Source organism: Coregonus clupeaformis, chromosome 34 (genome assembly GCF_020615455.1).
Source record: "Coregonus clupeaformis isolate EN_2021a chromosome 34, ASM2061545v1, whole genome shotgun sequence".
NCBI lineage: Eukaryota > Metazoa > Chordata > Actinopteri > Salmoniformes > Salmonidae > Coregonus > Coregonus clupeaformis.
Window position 1 is genome coordinate 17,177,940 of NC_059225.1, and position 19,639 is coordinate 17,197,578.

Genomic DNA, 19,639 nt, shown 5'->3' on the forward strand with positions numbered 1-19,639 from the left:
TTCAACCGCTCCACTGATTTTATAGCAGTATGAAACACCTGTTCTGAGTTTCTCTTCTGTTCATAATTGCCTTCTATGTGCTCACTGACTCTCTCTCTCACTCTATCTTCTCTCTTCTGTGTAAGGGTCACCGCAGATGGACAGAGTGCAGCTAGTGAGAGGGAGGAGAGAGGAGAGAGAGAAGAGTCAGGGAATGAGTCACACACACAGTCTTGTACAGCTAACCTTGTGGGGACACACAATTCAGTCCCGTTCAAAATCCTATTTTCCCTAACCCCTAACCCTAACCCTAACCTTAACCTGTACTCTTACCCTAACCATAACCATAACCATAACCATAACCATAACCCTAACCCTAACCTCTGCACCGGTACCCCCCTGTATATAGCCTCCCTACTGTTATTTTATTTTACTTCTGTTCTTTTTTTCTCAACACTTTTTTGTTGTTGTTGTTTTATTTTACTTTTTTATTAAGAAATAAATGCATTGTTGGTTAAGGGCTGTAAGTAAGCATTTCACGGTAATGTCTACACCCGTTGTATTCGGCGCATGTGGCAAATACAATTTGATTTGATTTGATTTAATTTGAACCTTAACCCTAACACTAAACCTAACCCTAGCTCCTAACCCTAACACTAAAACTAACCCTAGCTCCTAACCCTAACCCTAATTATAACCCTAACACTAATTCTAACCTTAACCGTAAACCCCCTAGAAATAGCATTTGACCTTGTGGGGACTAACAAAATGTCCCCAGTTGGTCAAAGTTTTGTTTGTTTACTATTCTTGTGGGGACTTCTGGTCTCTACAAGAATAGTTAAATATGTCCATATATATATATATATATACACACACACACACACACATTCATTAAACAAATATGAACACTGTGTGTGTGTGTGGAGTCATTAATGACAAGAGATGTGTGTGTAGACCTAGGAGAGTTCCTGCGTGATATAGAGCAGCAGCAGCTGGAGCGTTGTGCGGAGGAACGAGGGAGGAGGATGGAGAAGCAGAAAAAAAGAGAGAAGGAGAGGAGACGGCAGCAGGAAGTGGAGGAGAAGGTCAGAGGTCAAACTACTATGCACCCTCTATTTTTTGTCCTTACCTCAACCACTCCTTCCACCTCCCCCACACCCTTTTTACCCCTCTCTCTCCGTCTCTCATCTTTCTCTCTCTCTCTCTCTCTCTCTCTCTCTCTCTCTCTCTCTCTCTCTCTCTCTCTCTCTCTCTCTCTGATTTGAGTTGAGTATGGTCTGCCTGTTGGGTTAGATTAGATGTGCTTTAAAAGTAGGCCAATGGTGAACATCTCAACTGATGATTTGAAATTGATTGGGAGACAGCCCATCATTGCAGACAGCCCCTCCCGTTTATGTTAATGGTTTAATGATTGGGCGGTCTCTGTGGCTGCATCATGATGTCATCGTTGTCATATCATGTGTCATTTCCTGGAGTCAGACAGTACATGATATATATATATGTCACACACACATGCACGCGCCCACACACGCACACACACACATGGATATGATTATTTGATTATGTGTAGGACGAGATAGAGGACAGAGTATCCATACTATTTAATTGGATGTGATAGGATATGAGGCCAGTGGTAGCCTATAGAATTGATGTTGGTAGATTACTGCAGAATGATCGATTAGATATGCAAACAATATGAGTTAATGTATTGTTAAAAAACACTCTGCTGATTAAATCTGTCTCTAGTTATTTAGGTGTGTGTGTGTTTTCTGCTGTAGAACTCTGTGGAGGTTCTATTTTAGTCCTGGCCCCGGTCGGGTTCTGGGTTGCCGTAGCGATATTGTCCGCTATCACCTCAGATGACTCTGCTTCTCTCTCTTTCTCTCCCCCATCTCTACCTCTCCTCCCCCTCTCTCTTCCTCTGCCTCTTTCTCCCTCTCCCCCACCCTCGGCTTCCCTCTATCTCTCTGTATCTCTCTGTATCTCTCTGTATCTCTCTGTATCTCTCTGTATCTCTCTGTATCTCTCTCTCTCTCTCTCTCTCTCTCTCTTTCCATCTCTCTTATCGATCTTCATCCCCCTCCTCCATCCCTCCCTCCTCCCCTTCTCCTCTCCTGCAGTGGTGTGTGCGAGTCCCTCTTTCTCTTCCTGCAGTGGTGTGTGTGAGTGGGGCTTTCCCTTCCTCACAGAGAATGCTGCAGCCTTTCCCTAACATACTTAAGATACCCAACATACTTATACAGAATATTTACAGCAGTTGTGAATTGAAATGTGTATAGGAGATGGATTGAAATGAGAGAGAGAGGGGGTGGGGATGGGTGGGGGGTGAGGGGGGGGGGGGGGTCTGTCTCTGGTAAATGACATCCGAGCCTCTGTCTCTCTCTGCTGTAGATCTCAGTAGTCCAGGCAGGCAGGAGTTAACCCACCAGAGAAATACAGTCACTGAGCAGATGCAGGAAGGAGGAAGAGATGGAGGGAGGGTTGGAGGAAAGGAGGGAGGGAGAGAGTGGAGAGTACAAAGGAAAAAAGAGCATATGTGATGTGACAAATGCAACCTGTGTCAGTACCCTAGAGTACCCTCTGTGTGTGTATATGTCCCTATGACGTGTGTGTGTGCGCACATGTGTGTGAGAGCTCAGTTGGGTGTCGTCAACAGAGGGGAAGGGAGTAGAGGTTATGTGTTGTCCCTCTATCTGGCTAAGTGCTTTCTGAAATAGAATCAGTTATTAGAGAGAGGGGGGAGAGAGAGAGAGAGAGAGAGAAAGGGGAGGGGAGAAGAGAGAGAAAAAATGGAGGGCACGGAGAGAGAATCCAGGGAGAAAGAGGTGAGCAGAGAGAGAGAGGGAGGGGTGAGCAAGTGAGGGGAGGGAGAGAGAGTGACAGAGCAAGAGAGAAACAGAGCTACCTAGAGGGAGCGGCAGACACCGACGGAGACAGGGATAGAGAGAGAGGGATAGATAGAGAGCCTGAGGCCCTGGTTTATTTATCAGTGAGCAGCAGACAGTGTGAGTGATAGAACGACTGAACGAACTGACACACTTGGAGGAGAGAGAGAGTGGCGAGGCTGCAGTTGCTCCGGTAACCATGGCACAGCCGTCTCCTTGTGCATCACCGGGCGTTCGTCGTCGTAGCGACGGCTCGGTGAGAGAGTGTCTATTTTTCCCCGTTTTGGAACGGAACGAACAGGAGAGACTGGAGGCCCTGGTGAGAAGACGGGAGAGAGGGGGAGAGAGGGAGAGACAGATGGGGGAGGACAGCAGAGACTCTATGGAGAACAGGCCTAAACGCTGGACCTGGGGAGGACCGCCTGGAGGGGGAGAGGGTGAGTACACTGGGGAGAAGGAGGGTGGGGGGCATGGGGGTCAAACGGGAGGGAGAGACAGGGAGGGGAGAGATTGACAGGAGGGTATGGAGGTTTAGGAGGTATGGGATGATGTGTGTGAGGGGGGACAAAGGAAGAGAGAGAGGAGAGGAGTTGATGGGATGTGTTCAGGATGGGGGAAAGGGTGGGGACAGTTTAGGACAGCTACAAGGAAAAGGAAACTAGAGAAGTGAGGGGAGGAATGTATGAAGAGGAAGATGACGGGGGCAGGTGGATGAGAGATAGATTAGACAGATAAAGGACAAGAGAAACGAGGGGTGACAGAGGGAGGACAGAGACCAGAGAGAGAGATAGAGAGGGGGAGGACAGAGAGAGGAAAAGGGTGTGGAGGCTGCAATGCAGGGAGGACAACGCTTTGTCTTAAACTCATCAGCTTGGGAGAGGCTGGTGTGTGTGTGTGTGGGCCAATAGTATTATGGCTCATAACATTGCTCTGTGATGATAAGAGAATTCTGTCTGTGTCACTGTGGTTTATCCTGCTGTTACAGGTGTGAGTTTAGCTGAGGAATCCTGTGTGTGTTGGGTATATCTCTCTTTCTGTGAAATGCTGCTACCCTACCTCAGTAGTGTGCGTGTTTGCGTGCGTGCGTGTCTGATGTTGTTCACTACTGAGGTGAGCATTGGTGCGTTGGGAAACAGGCCTGATTCCTGGGAGGGGCCTGAAATACGTATCTAACCTTGACACACACATACACACACACACACACACACACACACACTGACAGGATATTTACTGCGTATGTAAACACCCATTGTTGTGTTAGTGTCTGTCTCTCTCTCTACACACGCACACACACACACCCTCGTCATCTGTCTAGGCCTACTGTTATGGCTAAGGGTATTATAGGATTTGTATCTTTATCTGTGTATTTTCATGGTATGTGCGTGCCTGTGTATGTGTGTTTATTTGTTTTCAGCGATGATGCTCCCATCAGTGAGCAGTACCAGAGCAGTAACCAGACTCTGTGACGCATTCATAATGCCATCAATTATTCACACAGGCTTAGGATGAAGTGGAGAATCGGCCCCTTATAGAATACCTAGGTTACTACATTCTTCAACAATACCTTATAGAATCCTACAGAATAGCGGCTCTAGAATGCAAACCCTTGTAAAATCTGGAGTGTCAGCACCCATTCTATTCTTCTTCAATTACTGATCTAAACATCACTATATATCACTGGGGTTCTAACCTGTGGATGGATGGTAGATCTGAACTGAGATCAGTTGATGCTGCAGCTTGCAGGGTATCAGCTTCACAGCGCCAGTCTGACTGCAGTGCACCGCGTGTGTGTCAGAGACTCATAGGTGTGTGCGTGTATACAATTGCGCCACATAGGTGTGTGTTTGTGTACGCAGTACGTATGTGAGTATAAATGCGACACTCAGGTGTGCGTATGATTGTTACGCCCAGGTGCGTGTGTAACGCTTTGCTTTCTCTGCTCTGCCACACCTGCTACCAGGTAACCCTAAGACCCCGCCCTCTCATGCTATTGGCTCAGCTCTGCCTAATCATCCCGCCTCCGCTGCCAGCCCCAACCAATCCAGGAACGGTACAGACCACCTGACACCCTTAGTGTGATCTGCTGCCTGCATGTGTGTGTATATACCGTGCATGTGTGCTGTTGGTGTGTGGCTGCATGCATGTTGTGGTTTGTGTTGCCAGTCCAAGACTGTTATTCCCTCTTCTGGGCAATAAAGTATTACATTGTATTATATTTTATTCTATTGTCTGTATTCACAATAATGTTTATGTATTTTTATATGTTTTTTGGCCCAAGTAGCCTATGTCCTATCTGATTGGTATGCTATGTGTTTTGCAGTGAGTTCTGCTGCCTTCCTGCATGGGAGTGTCTGTGTGTTTCTGAATATGGTTATGGTTGTGTTCACCACAAATTATGTAAATGTGTGCATGTGTTTGTTGTCTCCCTTTGGTCTTTGGGGTCCATCAGCACCCCCTCCTTGCCCAATCAGAACAAATAGTTTATGTACTTCCTGTCTGTCTGGCCTATGGCGACACTCGTTGATGCACACACAGTGTTCACAGTAGGGGGTTCAACTAACCCCCCCCTTCAACAGACTGCCCCTGCAGCAGTCTAACCACACACACACACTCGTTAAAACCCTCCTCTCTCCTTTGTGCTAGACGGTCTGTGTGTGTATCCATGTGTATCCATGTAAATATGGAACATGCATTAGTCTCTTTCTACACAAGACTGAAGTCAAACTGAAGCCCAATCAGTGTGTGTTTGGTGGGATTGGTGGTTTGGTGTGTGTGAATTTGTGGCATAGTCGTGTGTTTTAGACAGTGATTGTGTTGTGTTTTATTAGTTGAATGGTCTGTTCACTAACTGGAGTGACATTTTAGTTTGAGTGTTCCAATGGTGTGTGTTTGTAAGGTGTGTTGTGTTGTGTGTCTCTTATTTGTGTGTAATGTGATTTGTGTCACTGTTGCTCCAGGTACAAGTTGCCCCTAACCACAGATAGACATATCTGACTTTAGCTATTTTCTCTACCCACCTCCCTGACGTGTGCACTCATCCCTCTCTCATTCTCATTGATGTGAAGATTGGTGTAAGCATAAATGAGTTCCCACCATATTTCAGTCCATTCCTAACTATCCCCATGAGGGGAAGTGAATGACTGCACACTTCAAGGATGAGGGTAGATCATGTGAATTCAGTATTAGTATTAGTGGTAAAAGACGACTCGTACCTCTTTCTGTCCCTCTGGGGTGGAATGTCTGACTCTTTGTCCCATCATGCATCTCTCTGCAGTGAGTGACTTCCTGACACCGCCCTCCTCGGACCAGCCAATCACCAAACGCCTCTCCAACTCTTCAGCCTCCCTGCACTCACCAGATAGAGGTGTGTGTGCGCGTGTGAGTGTGTGTGTGTGTTCGAGTCGATTCATGAGGACGTGTGTAGTGTTGCCAAGCAACAGTATATAATATGACTATCTTTTATGTATTTCTCTGCACTCCTCTGTGTGTGTGTCTCTTTGTTTTCTGTCTCTCTGTCTGCGCTATGATGATGCATTGTGTGGTGTGTCCTCTCGTTTAGCGTTCCCAAGCCCCCAGCGGCCGGCCTACAAAGGTTCCCCCTCCAGGAAGACCAGTAATGGACCCCCGGAGGACAAGACCCCCAAAACACCCACAGTCGGTACCATGTGTGTTTGTACATGCATTTATATTACCACATTAGAACTCTGAGCAAAACCTCACTTCTTCTGTTGTATTTTTAGACAGAGAGAGGCCCTGCCCCCTGTCTGACTGACTCTTCAATGAGACGCCTTGAATCTCCGACCACTCCGACCCGAAGCTCCTCCCCCAGAGCCCAGAGCAAAGGACTGGGCACGCCCAAAAGGTACAGCAACGTGCAGTAGCACACACACATAGGTTATCTGAGCATTGTGGGAGTTTTGTGGACCGTTGCTGAATAAGGCGGTAACGTATTAGTTCCTATGCCACCATGATATACAATAAGGCCTTGACAACAAAAGACAAGTCACACAGTGGCGGAATAAATTAAACTACACATATGTTTGTTTTATCACAAAACTGGAGAGCAACATCTGTCTGGTGAAGTCCACAAAGCAAATATTGCATGTAACAAACAGTCACAGTGCCTTCGGAAAGTATTCAGACACCTTGACTTTTCCCACGCTTTGTTACGTTACAGCCTTATTCAAAAATGAATTAAATAAATAAAAAATCCTCAGCAATCTACACACAATAGCCCATAAGTACAAAGCGAAAACAGGCGTATTAAAAATAAAAAAACAGAAATACCTTATTTACATAAGTATTCAGACCCTTTGCTATGAGACTCCAAATTGAGGTCAAGTGCATCCTGTTTCCATTGATCATCCTTGAGATGTTTCTACAACTTGATTGGAGTCCACCTGTGGTAAATTCAATTGATTGGACATGATTTGGAAAGGCACACCTGTCTATATTAGGTGCCACAGTTGACAGTGCATGTCAGAGCAAAAACCAAGCCATGAGGTCGAAGGAATTGTCCGTAGAGTTCCGAGACAGGATTGTGCCGAGGCACAGATCTGGGGAAGGGTACCAAACAATATCTGCAGCATTGAAGGTCCCAGTGGCCTCCATTATTCTTAAATGGAAGAAGTTTGGAACCACCAAGACCTGGCACCATTCCTACGGTGAAGCATAGTAGTGGCAGTATTATCCTGTGGGGATGTTTTTCAGCGGCAGGGACTGGGAGACTAGTCAGGATCGAGGCAAAGATGAATGGAGCAAAGTACAGAGAGTTCCTTGATGAAAACCTGCTCCAGAGCGCTCAGGACCTCAGACTGGGGCGAAGGTTCACCTTGCAACAGGACAATGACCCTAAGCACACAGCCAAGACAACGCAGGAGTGGCTTCAGGACAAGTCTCAGAATGTCCTTGAGTGGCCCAGCCAGAGCCCAGACTTGAACCCGATCTAACATTTCTGGAGAGACCAGAAAATAGCTGTGCAGCAACGCTCACCATCCAACCTGACAGAGCTTGAGAGGATCTGCAGAGAAGAATGGGAGAAACTCCTCAAATACAGATGTGCCAAGCTTGTAGCGTCATACCCAAGAAGACGCGAGGCTGTAATCGCTGCCAAAGGTGCTTCAACAAAGTACTGAGTAAAGGGTCTGAATACTTATGTAAATGTGATATTTCCGGCTTTTTTTGTTTTATAAATTAGCAAACATTTCTGAAAACCTGTTTTTGCGTTGTCATTATGGGGTATTGTGTGGGTAAAATTCATGAGGGAAAAAAACAATTTAATCAATTTTAGAATAAGGCTGTAACCTAACAAAATGTGGAAAAAGTCAAGGAGTCTGAATACTTTCCAATGGCACTGTATATGACCTGCAGCATGGTCAAGCAAGTTAATGTTTTGGACAGTTTACTAAACAACTACTGAGTTACCACAAGTCAGCACAAAGACAACAGGAGAACTGCCTCCAGTATTCCAGCACCATTTCAACTTAAACATTTAAATATCATCAGATCAACAAGGCAATATATGCTTAGTTTAAAACACTGAAAACTAACTTAAAGACAATTTAGTCCAATCAATGTTGCTAAACATCATGTGGCTGTCCATGGTACTGATTTGTGTGTGTGTGTGTGTGTGTGTGTGTGTGTGTGTGTGTGTGTGTGTGTGTGTGTGTGTGTGTGTGTGTGTGTGCACCCTACTTGTAGACTAGTTGAACGCCAATGCCATCCTCCTCTCTTTCATGTTGGCAAAACAGTCTATGGCTCTGTCATACAGTACACTTTTAGTTTTTGTTGTCATAGGCTACCTAGCTAAAATGTTTGCTAGCCTAACTTCCTCGCATGGGCAACAATGAACCAGCTAAGTTAGCTAGCTAGTTAACATGAGCCTACTAGGCTACATCTAGGCTACATATTGAACTTCGATTGTCTCAGGCCAGTGGTACAACATATTAATTTATGGTTAGATCAGAATCGCCGTCACAATCACTGGCCTGTACAGAGAATTAAGTCAAAATCACAAGTCCAAATCCCCATCTCCATCCATGCTTAGGAAAGGGACGATTTAGCAAGCTAGCTACTGCAGGACATCAACTGAAGTAGACCAGAAACACACTGAAAATGAGGTTTTGCTTAGGAAGTTATTTGATTGGTGTGAAGCCAAATCCAAACTGGCCTCCCTTGGGGGCGTTTTGCTGCACCAGGACAACCCACAGTTGAGCTCAGCTCAACGCTGATTGGCTAACTATGTTATACTTTTTTTATCAAGGGAGGCCAAATGCTTGCTGGCATCAATCAATCAAATGGTACTGCGGCAACATGTTACACTCTTTTGGTTCAGACAGCATCAGATACATGGGTTACACATACTGAGACAGAGGGGCGCTGTTTCCCTCACTTGGATGATTTCTCCGGTGAGATTGAGCCACTCACGAATCAATGGAAAATTATTATTTTTATTTTTATTGGTCAAATATTTGGGGAAGCCTGGCTTCCCCTGAATTAAAGTTCATTGTTATTACAGGGTGAGGTCGACTAAGAGTCACGCCCAGTCCCCCTGCTCTCCGGGACAGTACCCTCCCTCCCCCATCCGCCAGCGACCCCCGGTAACCGAGGGCAACCAGGAGGCCAGGGGTCATGGAACCCTGGAGAGGAAGTCCTCTAAGCTGGACACCCCAGAGAAGAAGATCTCCAAGTCCTCCAGCAGAGACCTGGCGGCAGGTAGGGTGTGGGTGTGTGTGTGTGTGTGTGTGTGTGTGTGTGTGTGTGTGTGTGTGTGTGTGTGTGTGTGTGTGTGTGTGTGTGTGTGTGGGCAGTTAGAGAGATGACAGAGTGATGATCAGTGAGCTCAGAACTCACCACTGATATGTTCTGCCCTTGAGAGGAGAGAGAGGGGGATGGAGATAGAGGTCTGTAACCTGAGCCACCCTAGACGATAGGAGAGAACAGAACGCTTTAAAAGAAAACTGCTTTCATCAGTGTCTGCTATACACCAGTCATCTCTGTCTCTGTCCCTCTCCCCAACCACTCCCCTCCCTGCCTCCATCCCTCCTCTCAGAGTCTCCAGGTACGCCCACAGGCAGGACCGTTGCCGGGACAATGGATGCGGAGGAGGCGTCTAGACTGTTGGCTGAGAGGCGGCGTCTGGCCAGAGTACAGAAAGAACAGGAGGACAAACTACGACAGGAGGAGGAGAGGTGTGTGTGTGTGTGTGTGTATGTGTGTGTGTTGAGTATTTGTATAGAGCAGGGTTCCCCAACTGGCGGCCCGAATTTAGCTCGCACGTGATTTTATTTGCACCCCCCCCACAATGTTTTCTGAGCAAAAAAGCAAACAAACCATTTTAAACTTTTTTTATTGTTGGACATAAAAATGTGGTCCTCTGTAGCTCAGCTGGTAGAGCATGGCGCTTGTAACGCCAAGGTAGTGGGTTCGAACCCCGGGACCACCCATACACAAAAAAAAATGTATGCACGCATGACTGTAAGTCGCTTTGGATAAAAGCGTCTGCTAAATGGCATATTATTATTATTATAAAAACACCTGCAAATCAGCTCCAAGTGATTTTAATTTTGGAAAACTGTTCCAAAGTATTCCAACGCATAATAGAAAGATATATGTGATTGTATACAAATGTAAGCAAGGTTTGAAATTATTATGTTTTAGCCAGATATTATATCTGTTTGGGCTTCTTGCGGTCAATTTGCAGTCTACAAATTATTTGTAATTATGTTCCGGCCCCCTGACCAGCCCCTCAAGAAGAAATCGGCTCGCAGCTTTATCTAGTTGATGATCCCTGGTACATGTACAGTGGGGAAAAAAAGTATTTAGTCAGACACCAATTGTGCAAGTTCTCCCACTTAAAAAGATGAGAGAGGCCTGTAATTTTCATCATAGGTACACGTCAACTATGAAAGACAAAACGAGAATTTTTTTCTCCAGAAAATCACATTGTAGGATTTTTAATGAATTTATTTGCAAATTATGGTGGAAAATAAGTATTTGGTCAATAACAAAAGTTTCTCAATACTTTGTTATATACCCTTTGTTGGCAATGACACAGGTCAAACGTTTTCTGTAAGTCTTCACAAGGTTGCAGATCTCCTCTAGAGCAGTGATGTTTTGGGGCTGTCGCTGGGAAACACGAACTTTCAACTCCCTCCAAAGATTTCTATGGGGTTGAGATCTGGAGACTGGCTAGGCCACTCCAGGACCTTGAAATGCTTCTTACGAAGCCACTCCTTCGTTGCCCGGGCGGTGTGTTTGGGATCATTGTCATGCTGAAAGACCCAGCCACGTTTCATCTTCAATGCCCTTGCTGATGGAAGGAGGTTTTTTTACTCAAAATCTCACGATACATGGCCCCATTCATTCTTTCCTTTACACGGATCAGTCGTCCTAGTCCCTTTGCAGAAAAACTGCCCCAAAGCATGATGTTTCCACCCCCATGCTTCACAGTAGGTATGGTGTTCTTTGGATGCAACTCAGCATTCTTTGACCTCCAAACACGACGAGTTGAGTTTTTACCAAAAAGTTATATTTTGGTGTCATCTGACCATATGACATTCTCCCAAACCTCTTCTGGATCATCCAAATGCACTCTAGCAAACTTCAGACGGGCCTGGACATGTACTGGCTTAAGCAGGGGGACACGTCTGGCACTGCAGGATTTGAGTCCCTGGCGGCGTAGTGTGTTACTGATGGTAGGCTTTGTTACTTTGGTCCCAGCTCTCTGCAGGTCATTCACTAGGTCCCCCCGTGTGGTTCTGGGATTTTTGCTCACCGTTCTTGTGATCATTTTGACCCCACGGGGTGAGATCTTGCGTGGAGCCCAAGATCGAGGGAGCCAAGGTAGTGGGTTCGATCCCCGGGACCACCCATACACAAAAATTTATGCACGCACGACTGTAAGTCGCTTTGGATAAAAGCGTCTGCTAAATGGCATATTATATATTATATTATTATATTATCAGTGGTCTTGTATGTCTTCCATTTCCTAATAATTGCTCCCACAGTTGATTTCTTCAAACCAAGCTGCTTACCTATTGCAGATTCAGTCTTCCCAGCCTGGTGCAGGTCCACAATTTTGTTTCTGGTGTCCTTTGACAGCTCTTTGGTCTTGGCCATAGTGGAGTTTGGAGTGTGAGTGTTTGAGGTTGTGGACAGGTGTATTTTATACTGATAACAAGTTCAAACAGGTGCCATTAATACAGGTAACAAGTGGAGGACAGAGGAGCCTCTTAAAGAAGAAGTTACAGGTCTGTGAGAGCCAGAAATCTTGCTTGTTTGTAGGTGACCAAATACTTATTTTCCACCATAATCTGCAAATAAATTCATTAAAAATCTTACAATGTGATTTTCTGGAGAATAAAAATCTCAATTTGTCTGTCATAGTTGACATGTACCTATGATGAAAATTACAGGCCTCTCTCATCTTTTTAAGTGGGAGAACTTGCACAATTGGTGGCTGACTAAATACTTTTTTTCCCCACTGTATATATTGTCAGGCCAGGAGGATGACCAGAAGGATGTGGGTATTTAGAGTGTATAAGGTGTGTGTGTGTTTTCTCACTGTGTGTGTGTGTGTGTGTGTGTGTGTGTGTGTGTGTGTGTGTGTGTGTGTGTGTGTGTGTGTGTGTGTGTGTGTGTGTGTGTGTGTGTGTGTGTGTGTGTGTGTGTGTGTGTGTGTGTGTGTGTGTGTGTGTGTGTGTGTGTGTGTGTGTGTGTGTGTGTGTGTGCAGGCTGAGAGCGGAGGAGGAGCAGAGGAGAGAGCAGGAGGCACGGGAGTGGCAGGCGAGAGAGGCACAACAAGCGGAGGAGGAGAGAGAGAGATGGGAGGAGGAGAGGAAGACCAGAGAGGACGAGGAGAGAAGGACAAAGGAGAGACGCTGGAAAGACATGCAGGATCAGCTGGACCGAGAGGTCAGGGGTCAGGGGTCTCAGGGGTTAAATGTCAAACTAAGAGGCATTATTGCAGCATGTAGGCCTGTCTAAGATGTCTAATGACAGATAGTCAATAGATATAGAGTATATCTCCAAGGCCATGTTGCTAGCAGTTTCAAATCGATGTGGTTTATATATATGGGTCTATCTGCTACATTGTGCTTTTAGCCTTGAAAAAAAGAAACTCCCTACTTCTGCTGATCTCATGCAATCTGACCCAACATATTATGTCTGACCCACAGCTTCCTTAGTCTTCTCAGTTCAGGGAATGAATGTTTTGCATGTTTTTGTGTTTGTGTGTGTGTAGAGAGAGGAGGCGTGTCTGCGTGCTCACAGGGAGGTGGAGAGGAAGAGGCAGGAGAGAGAACTGTTGCAGCTACAGGAGGAGCAGGAGAGACTGCAGAGGAAGAAGGTTAACACCCCCCCCCACTCCCCCCCCACCCCCCGAATACGCTGCCATTTAAGCTGTTTTCCTAAACTCCTGCGTGTGTGTGTGCGTGTGTGTGTGTGCGTGTGTGTGTGTGTGTGTGTGTCCACAGCGGATTGAGGAGATCATGAAGAGGACACGTAAGAGTGAGACGGACTCCTCATCCCCAGGTATAAACAAACACAGCATGCGCACACACACACACACACACACACACACACACAGGGTGTACTGTCTGCAGGGTGACTCAGCAGACAGTGAGACGGCCAGGGTTAGAGCTCTCCCATGTGGTGGAGAGGATGGTCTGTTGGGTTGTATTGTTTGTCTTACAGTATACAGTGGGTAAAAAAAGTATTTAGTCAGCCACCAATTGTGCAAGTTCTCCCACTTAAAAAGATGAGAGAGGCCTGTCATTTTCATCATATGTACACGTCAACTATGACAGACAAATTGAGATTTTTTTTTCAAGAAAATCACATTGTAGGATTTTTTATGAATTTATTTGCAAATTATGGTGGAAAATAAGTATTTGGTCACCTACAAACAAGCAAGATTTCTGGCTCTCACAGACGTGTAACTTCTTCTTTAAGAGGCTCCTCTGTCCTCCACTCGTTACCTGTATTAATGGCACCTGTTTGAACTTGTTATCAGTATAAAAGACACCTGTCCACAACCTCAAACAGTCACACTCCAAACTCCGCTATGGCCAAGACCAAAGAGCTGTCAAAGGACACCAGAAACAAAATTGTAGACCTGCACCAGGCTGGGAAGACTGAATCTGCAATAGGTAAGCAGCTTGGTTTGAAGAAATCAACTGTGGGAGCAATTATTCGGAAATGGAAGACATACAAGACCACTGATAATCTCCCTCGATCTGGGGCTCCACGCAAGATCTCACCCCGTGGGGTCAAAATGATCACAAGAACGGTGAGCAAAAATCCCAGAACCACACGGGGGGACCTAGTGAATGACCTGCAGAGAGCTGGGACCAAAGTAACAAAGCCTACCGTCAGTAACACACTACGCCGCCAGGGACTCAAATCCTGCAGTGCCAGACGTGTCCCCCTGCTTAAGCCAGTACATGTCCAGGCCCGTCTGAAGTTTTCTAGAGTGCATTTGGATGATCCAGAAGAGGATTGGGAGAATGTCATATGGTCAGATGAAACCAAAATAGAACTTTTTTGGTAAAAACTCAACTCGTCGTGTTTGGAGGACAAAGAATGCTGAGTTGCATCCAAAGAACACCATACCTACTGTGAAGCATGGGGGTGGAAACATCATGCTTTGGGGCAGTTTCTCTGCAAAGGGACCAGGACGACTGATCCGTGTAAAGGAAAGAATGAATGGGGCCATATATCGTGAGATTTTGAGTGAAAACCTCCTTCCATCAGCAAGGGCATTGAAGATGAAACGTGGCTGGGTCTTTCAGCATGACAATGATCCCAAACACACCGCCTGGGCAACGAAGGAGTGGCTTCGTAAGAAGCATTTCAAGGTCCTGGAGTGGCCTAGCCAGTCTCCAGATCTCAACCCCATAGAAAATCTTTGGAGGGGAGTTGAAAGTCTGTGTTGCCCAGCGACAGCCCCAAAACATCACTGCTCTAGAGGAGATCTGCATGGAGGAATGGGCCAAAATACCAGCAACAGTGTGTGAAAACCTTGTGAAGACTTACAGAAAACGTTTGACCTGTGTCATTGCCAACAAAGGGTATATTACAAAGTATTGAGAAACTTTTGTTATTGACCAAATACTTATTTTCCACCATAATTTGCAAATAAATTCATTAAAAATCCTACAATGTGATTTTCTGGATTTGTTTTTCTCATTTTGTCTGTCATAGTTGACGTGTACCTATGATGAAAATTACAGGCCTCTCTCATCTTTTTAAGTGGGAGAACTTGCACAATTGGTGGCTGACTAAATACTATTTTTCCCCACTGTATATGACTCTTGACCATTAAGGTTTTGAGTTACCATTAATATGGTGTGTCTAATCCTCTCCTCTCTCTCAGGTGTGTGTGAGGTGAACGGGGGCCAGGCAGGGCGTGTCAGGGAGTTGGATCAGGATGAGTCCCCCATCATCACGCTGGGACCCCTGGAGAGTAAGAGCTGTGGAGGGGACGAGCTGTCTGACGGGGTACAGTCTATGGACGTCAGGTGAGCTGCACACACACACACACACACACGTCCCCATTTGTTAACATTCATTTTGCATAATGTGTGTGTCTCCCCAGCCCAGTGTCCAGGGATGAGTTGGGTAGCGTTCAGGAGTTCTCTCCTGTCAGCGAGAGGTTAAACAGCATGAGTAACACCCGAACCCTAGAGCACCTCCTGGACCTCACCGCCCAGCCAGAAACGTCCCTCTACCCCAGGCTGCAGGCCGGCAGTGCTGCAGCCCTGGGAGACCTCAACAAGAACCTGCTGATACAGGATTATAACCCTGCCTCCTTCACTAGCTCCTCCTCAAGCTCCTCCCAACTTCTCCACAGCCTCAGCCCTGGCAAACTGGACGTCTAGTAACCAGGTAACGTACTCACAAACGTGCGCATGCGCACACACCACACACATACTGTGTATCACACATGCTGTACAGCTCTGCTCTAATATGCATTCTCCTCTTCCTCCAGGGCGTTGTGTAGGACTACTGGCTGTTGGGTGCAAAGAGGAGCTAGGAGCAGCAGGGGGGTCTCTCCTCTCCTCCCGCTTCCCCCCATCAGAGAGAGAGAGACCAGCTCCCTGCACCTCCGCCCTCACCCCTCTTTAGGGGAGAGACCCTCCTAATAAAAATGGCCGAAACAGAGCAAATGGAATGGCATCAAACACCTGGAAACCATGTGTTTGATGTATTTGATACCATTCCACTGATTCAGCTCCAGTCATTACCACAAGCAATTCTCCCCAATTAAGGTGCCACCAACCTCCTGTGAACTCAACACATCTACTGCTGAATTCCTCCATTCACACACATTGACATGTACACACACGGTTAATACTCTCCCGGTAAAGTAAAGCTTTTTCTCTGTGTCCTGGCTGTATGATATTGTGCATAAAGTTGTGTCAGTGTTGAGCGGGTGAGAATGTAATATTATGGTTGTGTTATCCTTCTGTAGCATTAATTATGTGGTTAACACTGACCCTGTGACCCTGTAGCATCTTCACTGGAGAACACATCTCCTCCTCCTGTATATATTGTATACAGTCACACAGCTGTTAACTAGCTCTAGGTATAAATTGCCCCTAACCACAGATCTAGGATCAGATCATTCTAACCCTCAATAACCTTAACTATTGGGGGGGATGAAAATATAGTCTGACCCTGTATCAGTGGTTAGGGGCAACGTCAGCCTACTAGATGTAACGACTGTGTTTGGAGTTTCTGTCTGTCAGTGTTTCTAGTGGTGGAAGGTTATATCACACCACCACTGACATGCTGTACTACTATTTGCCAGGACTCAGGAGTCTATTTGACTACTATCGGTACCTAGAACTCAGCTAGCCAGCCTATATATGTTAACCTCCTGCAACTTGAGAAACCTACTCATCTACAGATGTTGATGATATAGTAAGACAAAAGTCTGGCTTTTATCCACCACCGCTCCATAGTGGTCCATCAAAAACACCTGTGGAAGACTGGAGCATCTCTGAATATAATCTGTGCAAAAATAAATGAAAACTGTGAACGGTCTTGTATTTTTTTTTAGCTATTTCCAGAGCTGGGGGATATTGAAAATATGTGTTTTTGGCTCACTGTGCTGTGCGTGTGCTAGCTGTGGTTTAGTTAGTGTAAACCGTCTGGTCATGTAACACAGCTCTGAAAACACTCATCTCTGCTCTGGAAATACTGCTCTCCTTATCTTGCCTCTGCTCTGAACTGGACTGGACTGTTTCTGCTGCAACTCACAGACCTAGCAACTACCAGTCAACCTACAGCAGGGGTCTCCAACTACGGTCCTGGAGGGCTTTAGTTCACACCTGATTCTACTGATCATGGTACATACTGAAGACGGTGACTAGTTGAATGAAGTGGGTTTGGGGCAGGGCTGAAACAATAGCCTGCATACCCAGGCCAGTAGTTCCCTAGCACCAGAGTTGGAAACCCTGTCCTACAGTATCTCACCAGTCTGTGTATTCACTCAGTCAGTCAACTCTGTAACAGACTCTGGTGTACAACAGCTATATTCACTATGACTGTGGCTTTACCTCATGGAGATCTATCTCACTACAGAGGACACTTCACAGTCTGCTTTCTACTACTGCTGTGAATTCTACAATCATACATGCTTCCTGTACTGTAACTGTCTTGTTCAGATCATACTGTAACACTTTGCTTTCAGGGTGGGTGTAGCTCAGCATGTGTGCTCCCTCCCCTCGCCGTTCTAATCTCTGTTTCAGTTCCCCCTGAAGGGCACTGTAAGGTGTCAATCATTCCTCATGACCCAGCTAACCCTGTGAGGGGATGGACTCTGAATTGTGTGTATTAATGGCTGTAATAAGGATGCTGTATCTCAATTACTGGACTAGAGTAGGTAAAGGCCTGGAATGTCCACTTATCTTTGCTGTCTTCAGTGCACTGCACTCTTGATTTAGTTACCATGTCTTTCTGTCCATCAGTCTGTCCATCTCTCTTCCTCTCTCTTTCTGTACTCGTTCATTATCTCATGCATTCAGAGGCTGTTAACATTCATTGTATCCTAAGGGAAAATGTAGTAAACTTAAGACTTAAGGTCAGAATGTTATTCACTAAAAGTCACTTAACACTGATGTCACTGCAGCTTGGTGGAATATATAACTGTAGACGTGGTGCATGGTTCTAACTGCTGAAAAACAACAATAAAACATAATCAAGCCATGTTTGTGACTTTGTTTATCAACCCCTGGCTCAAACGTATACCTCTGCATAGGTTCGTCTCACCTAGTACACCTTGATGTAAAACATATTTAGAATATGTATTAGGAGGGCAGAAATTATTAAATATTAAAGCATTAGACCTATTACTAAAAGCTTCAGTCATACAAAAATTATACTTAAATCCGAACTGGTTCTCTAGCAAACTAGTAAGATTGTCTCACCCAATGTTCAAGAATGGCCTTTTTCCCTTTATTTCGGATTACAACCACTCACGTTCAGTTATTTGAAAAGGAAATAATCTCCCAAATATCACTATTTCTAAAACAAGCCATAGAAAGTTGGTTGCAATTTCAATTTAATCCTCCAGAAATGGCAGAACAGATATTGCAACAAATATTGTGGTTAAACTCAAATATACTAATTGATAAAAAAACGTTCTTTTTTTGAAAATGTTTAAAAAAGGTATAATCTTCGTAAATGATATTATCGGTAGGAATGGTGGCGTTATGTCGCACATGCAGCTAACAAAAACATATGGAAATGTCTGCTCTAACCAAAATTACAACCAAATAATTGCAGCATTACCGCAAAAATGGAAGAGGAAAGTGGAAGGAGGAAAAAGTAAGGAACTTGTCTGTCGGCCTTGCATTAAAGAACATCATTGGTTAAAGAAAATTGTGATAAATAAAAAGGTTTACCAGTTTCATTTAAGGACCAAAAGACTGACAGCCGTCCCATATAGATTGCAAAATAGTTGGAAAGAGATTTTTGATGTACCAATTCCATGGCATAGTGTTTATGAACTGATACGCAAAACGATGCCGGATTCAAAACGTATACTTTTTCAATTTAAATTATTATATACAATTCTTGCTACCAATAGAATGTTATTTGTATGGGGGATACAATCTTCCCAGCTCTGCAGATTTGGCTGTGAAGAGACAGAATCATTAGATCATTTGTTTTGGGACTGTCCATTTGTAGCTTGTTTCTGGACACAGGTCCAGGAATGGCTGAAGGATTGCAATATTTGCATGGAGCTGACCCTGCAGATAGCACTACTGGGTGATCTGAAAAGTCATAGTCAATCGATCAATAATATGATATTACTTTTAGCAAAGATGTTTATTTTCAATTCACAAACTGTAGAAACAATGACAATAGAAAGGTTCAGAACTTTTGTAAAACTTCACAGTACAGTTGAAAAATATATGGCAAATAGAAATCCAATATGGATGGTGTTAAGAGAAAGATGGGAGGTGTTGAATGGTGCTGAATGATGGGACTAATAACAACAACTAATAACAACAAGATAAATAGTGTAAGACATGCTGTGTCCATAATAAGTATATAGGTTATATATTGTGAGGTTTTGTGAAAGAGCACAGTTAGAAAGATATGGCATATAGAAGCATACCAGATGGACATCATGAAAATGATCGGAGGAAGTTCAGGAGTAAAAACAAACAAAATATAAAGAGTGACTGTGTCCATAAAATATATATAGTATGTATAAGCATGAAGTAGAGGCCTAAGCATTGTTGGTCACTAGTTTACTCCAA

At 44.9% G+C, this 19,639-nt stretch overlaps 1 protein-coding gene across 2 annotated transcripts; it reads left to right on the plus strand.

The window, feature by feature from the left end:
- The first annotated feature begins 2,850 nt into the window (after positions 1 to 2,850).
- On the plus strand, positions 2,851 to 18,079 carry LOC121549463 (MAP7 domain-containing protein 2). Of its 2 annotated transcripts, XM_041861263.2 has the most exons (13): positions 2,851 to 3,301; positions 4,825 to 4,914; positions 6,139 to 6,228; positions 6,424 to 6,518; positions 6,605 to 6,726; positions 9,382 to 9,578; positions 9,916 to 10,054; positions 12,599 to 12,779; positions 13,108 to 13,212; positions 13,340 to 13,397; positions 15,241 to 15,385; positions 15,463 to 15,752; positions 15,856 to 18,079. In XM_041861263.2, exons 1-12 carry the CDS (start codon positions 3,064 to 3,066, stop codon positions 15,743 to 15,745), a joined length of 1,743 nt encoding a protein of 580 aa, XP_041717197.2. In that variant the 5' UTR covers positions 2,851 to 3,063; the 3' UTR covers positions 15,746 to 15,752; positions 15,856 to 18,079. The 2 variants fall into 2 exon arrangements, with proteins under 2 accessions (XP_041717197.2, XP_045066413.1); XM_045210478.1 differs by lacking the exon at positions 4,825 to 4,914.
- The last annotated feature ends 1,560 nt before the right edge of the window (positions 18,080 to 19,639 follow it).

Bases quoted from the DNA above. Each gene is read 5' to 3' on its own strand.
- LOC121549463 (XM_041861263.2), top strand. From the start codon at position 3,064: ATGGCACAGCCGTCTCCTTGTGCATCACCGGGCGTTCGTCGTCGTAGC. The intron at 4,915-6,138 runs GTACAGACCACC...ATCTCTCTGCAG, and splicing joins CCCCAACCAATCCAGGAACG to TGAGTGACTTCCTGACACCG. The intron at 10,055-12,598 runs GTGTGTGTGTGT...GTGTGTGTGCAG, and splicing joins CTACGACAGGAGGAGGAGAG to GCTGAGAGCGGAGGAGGAGC.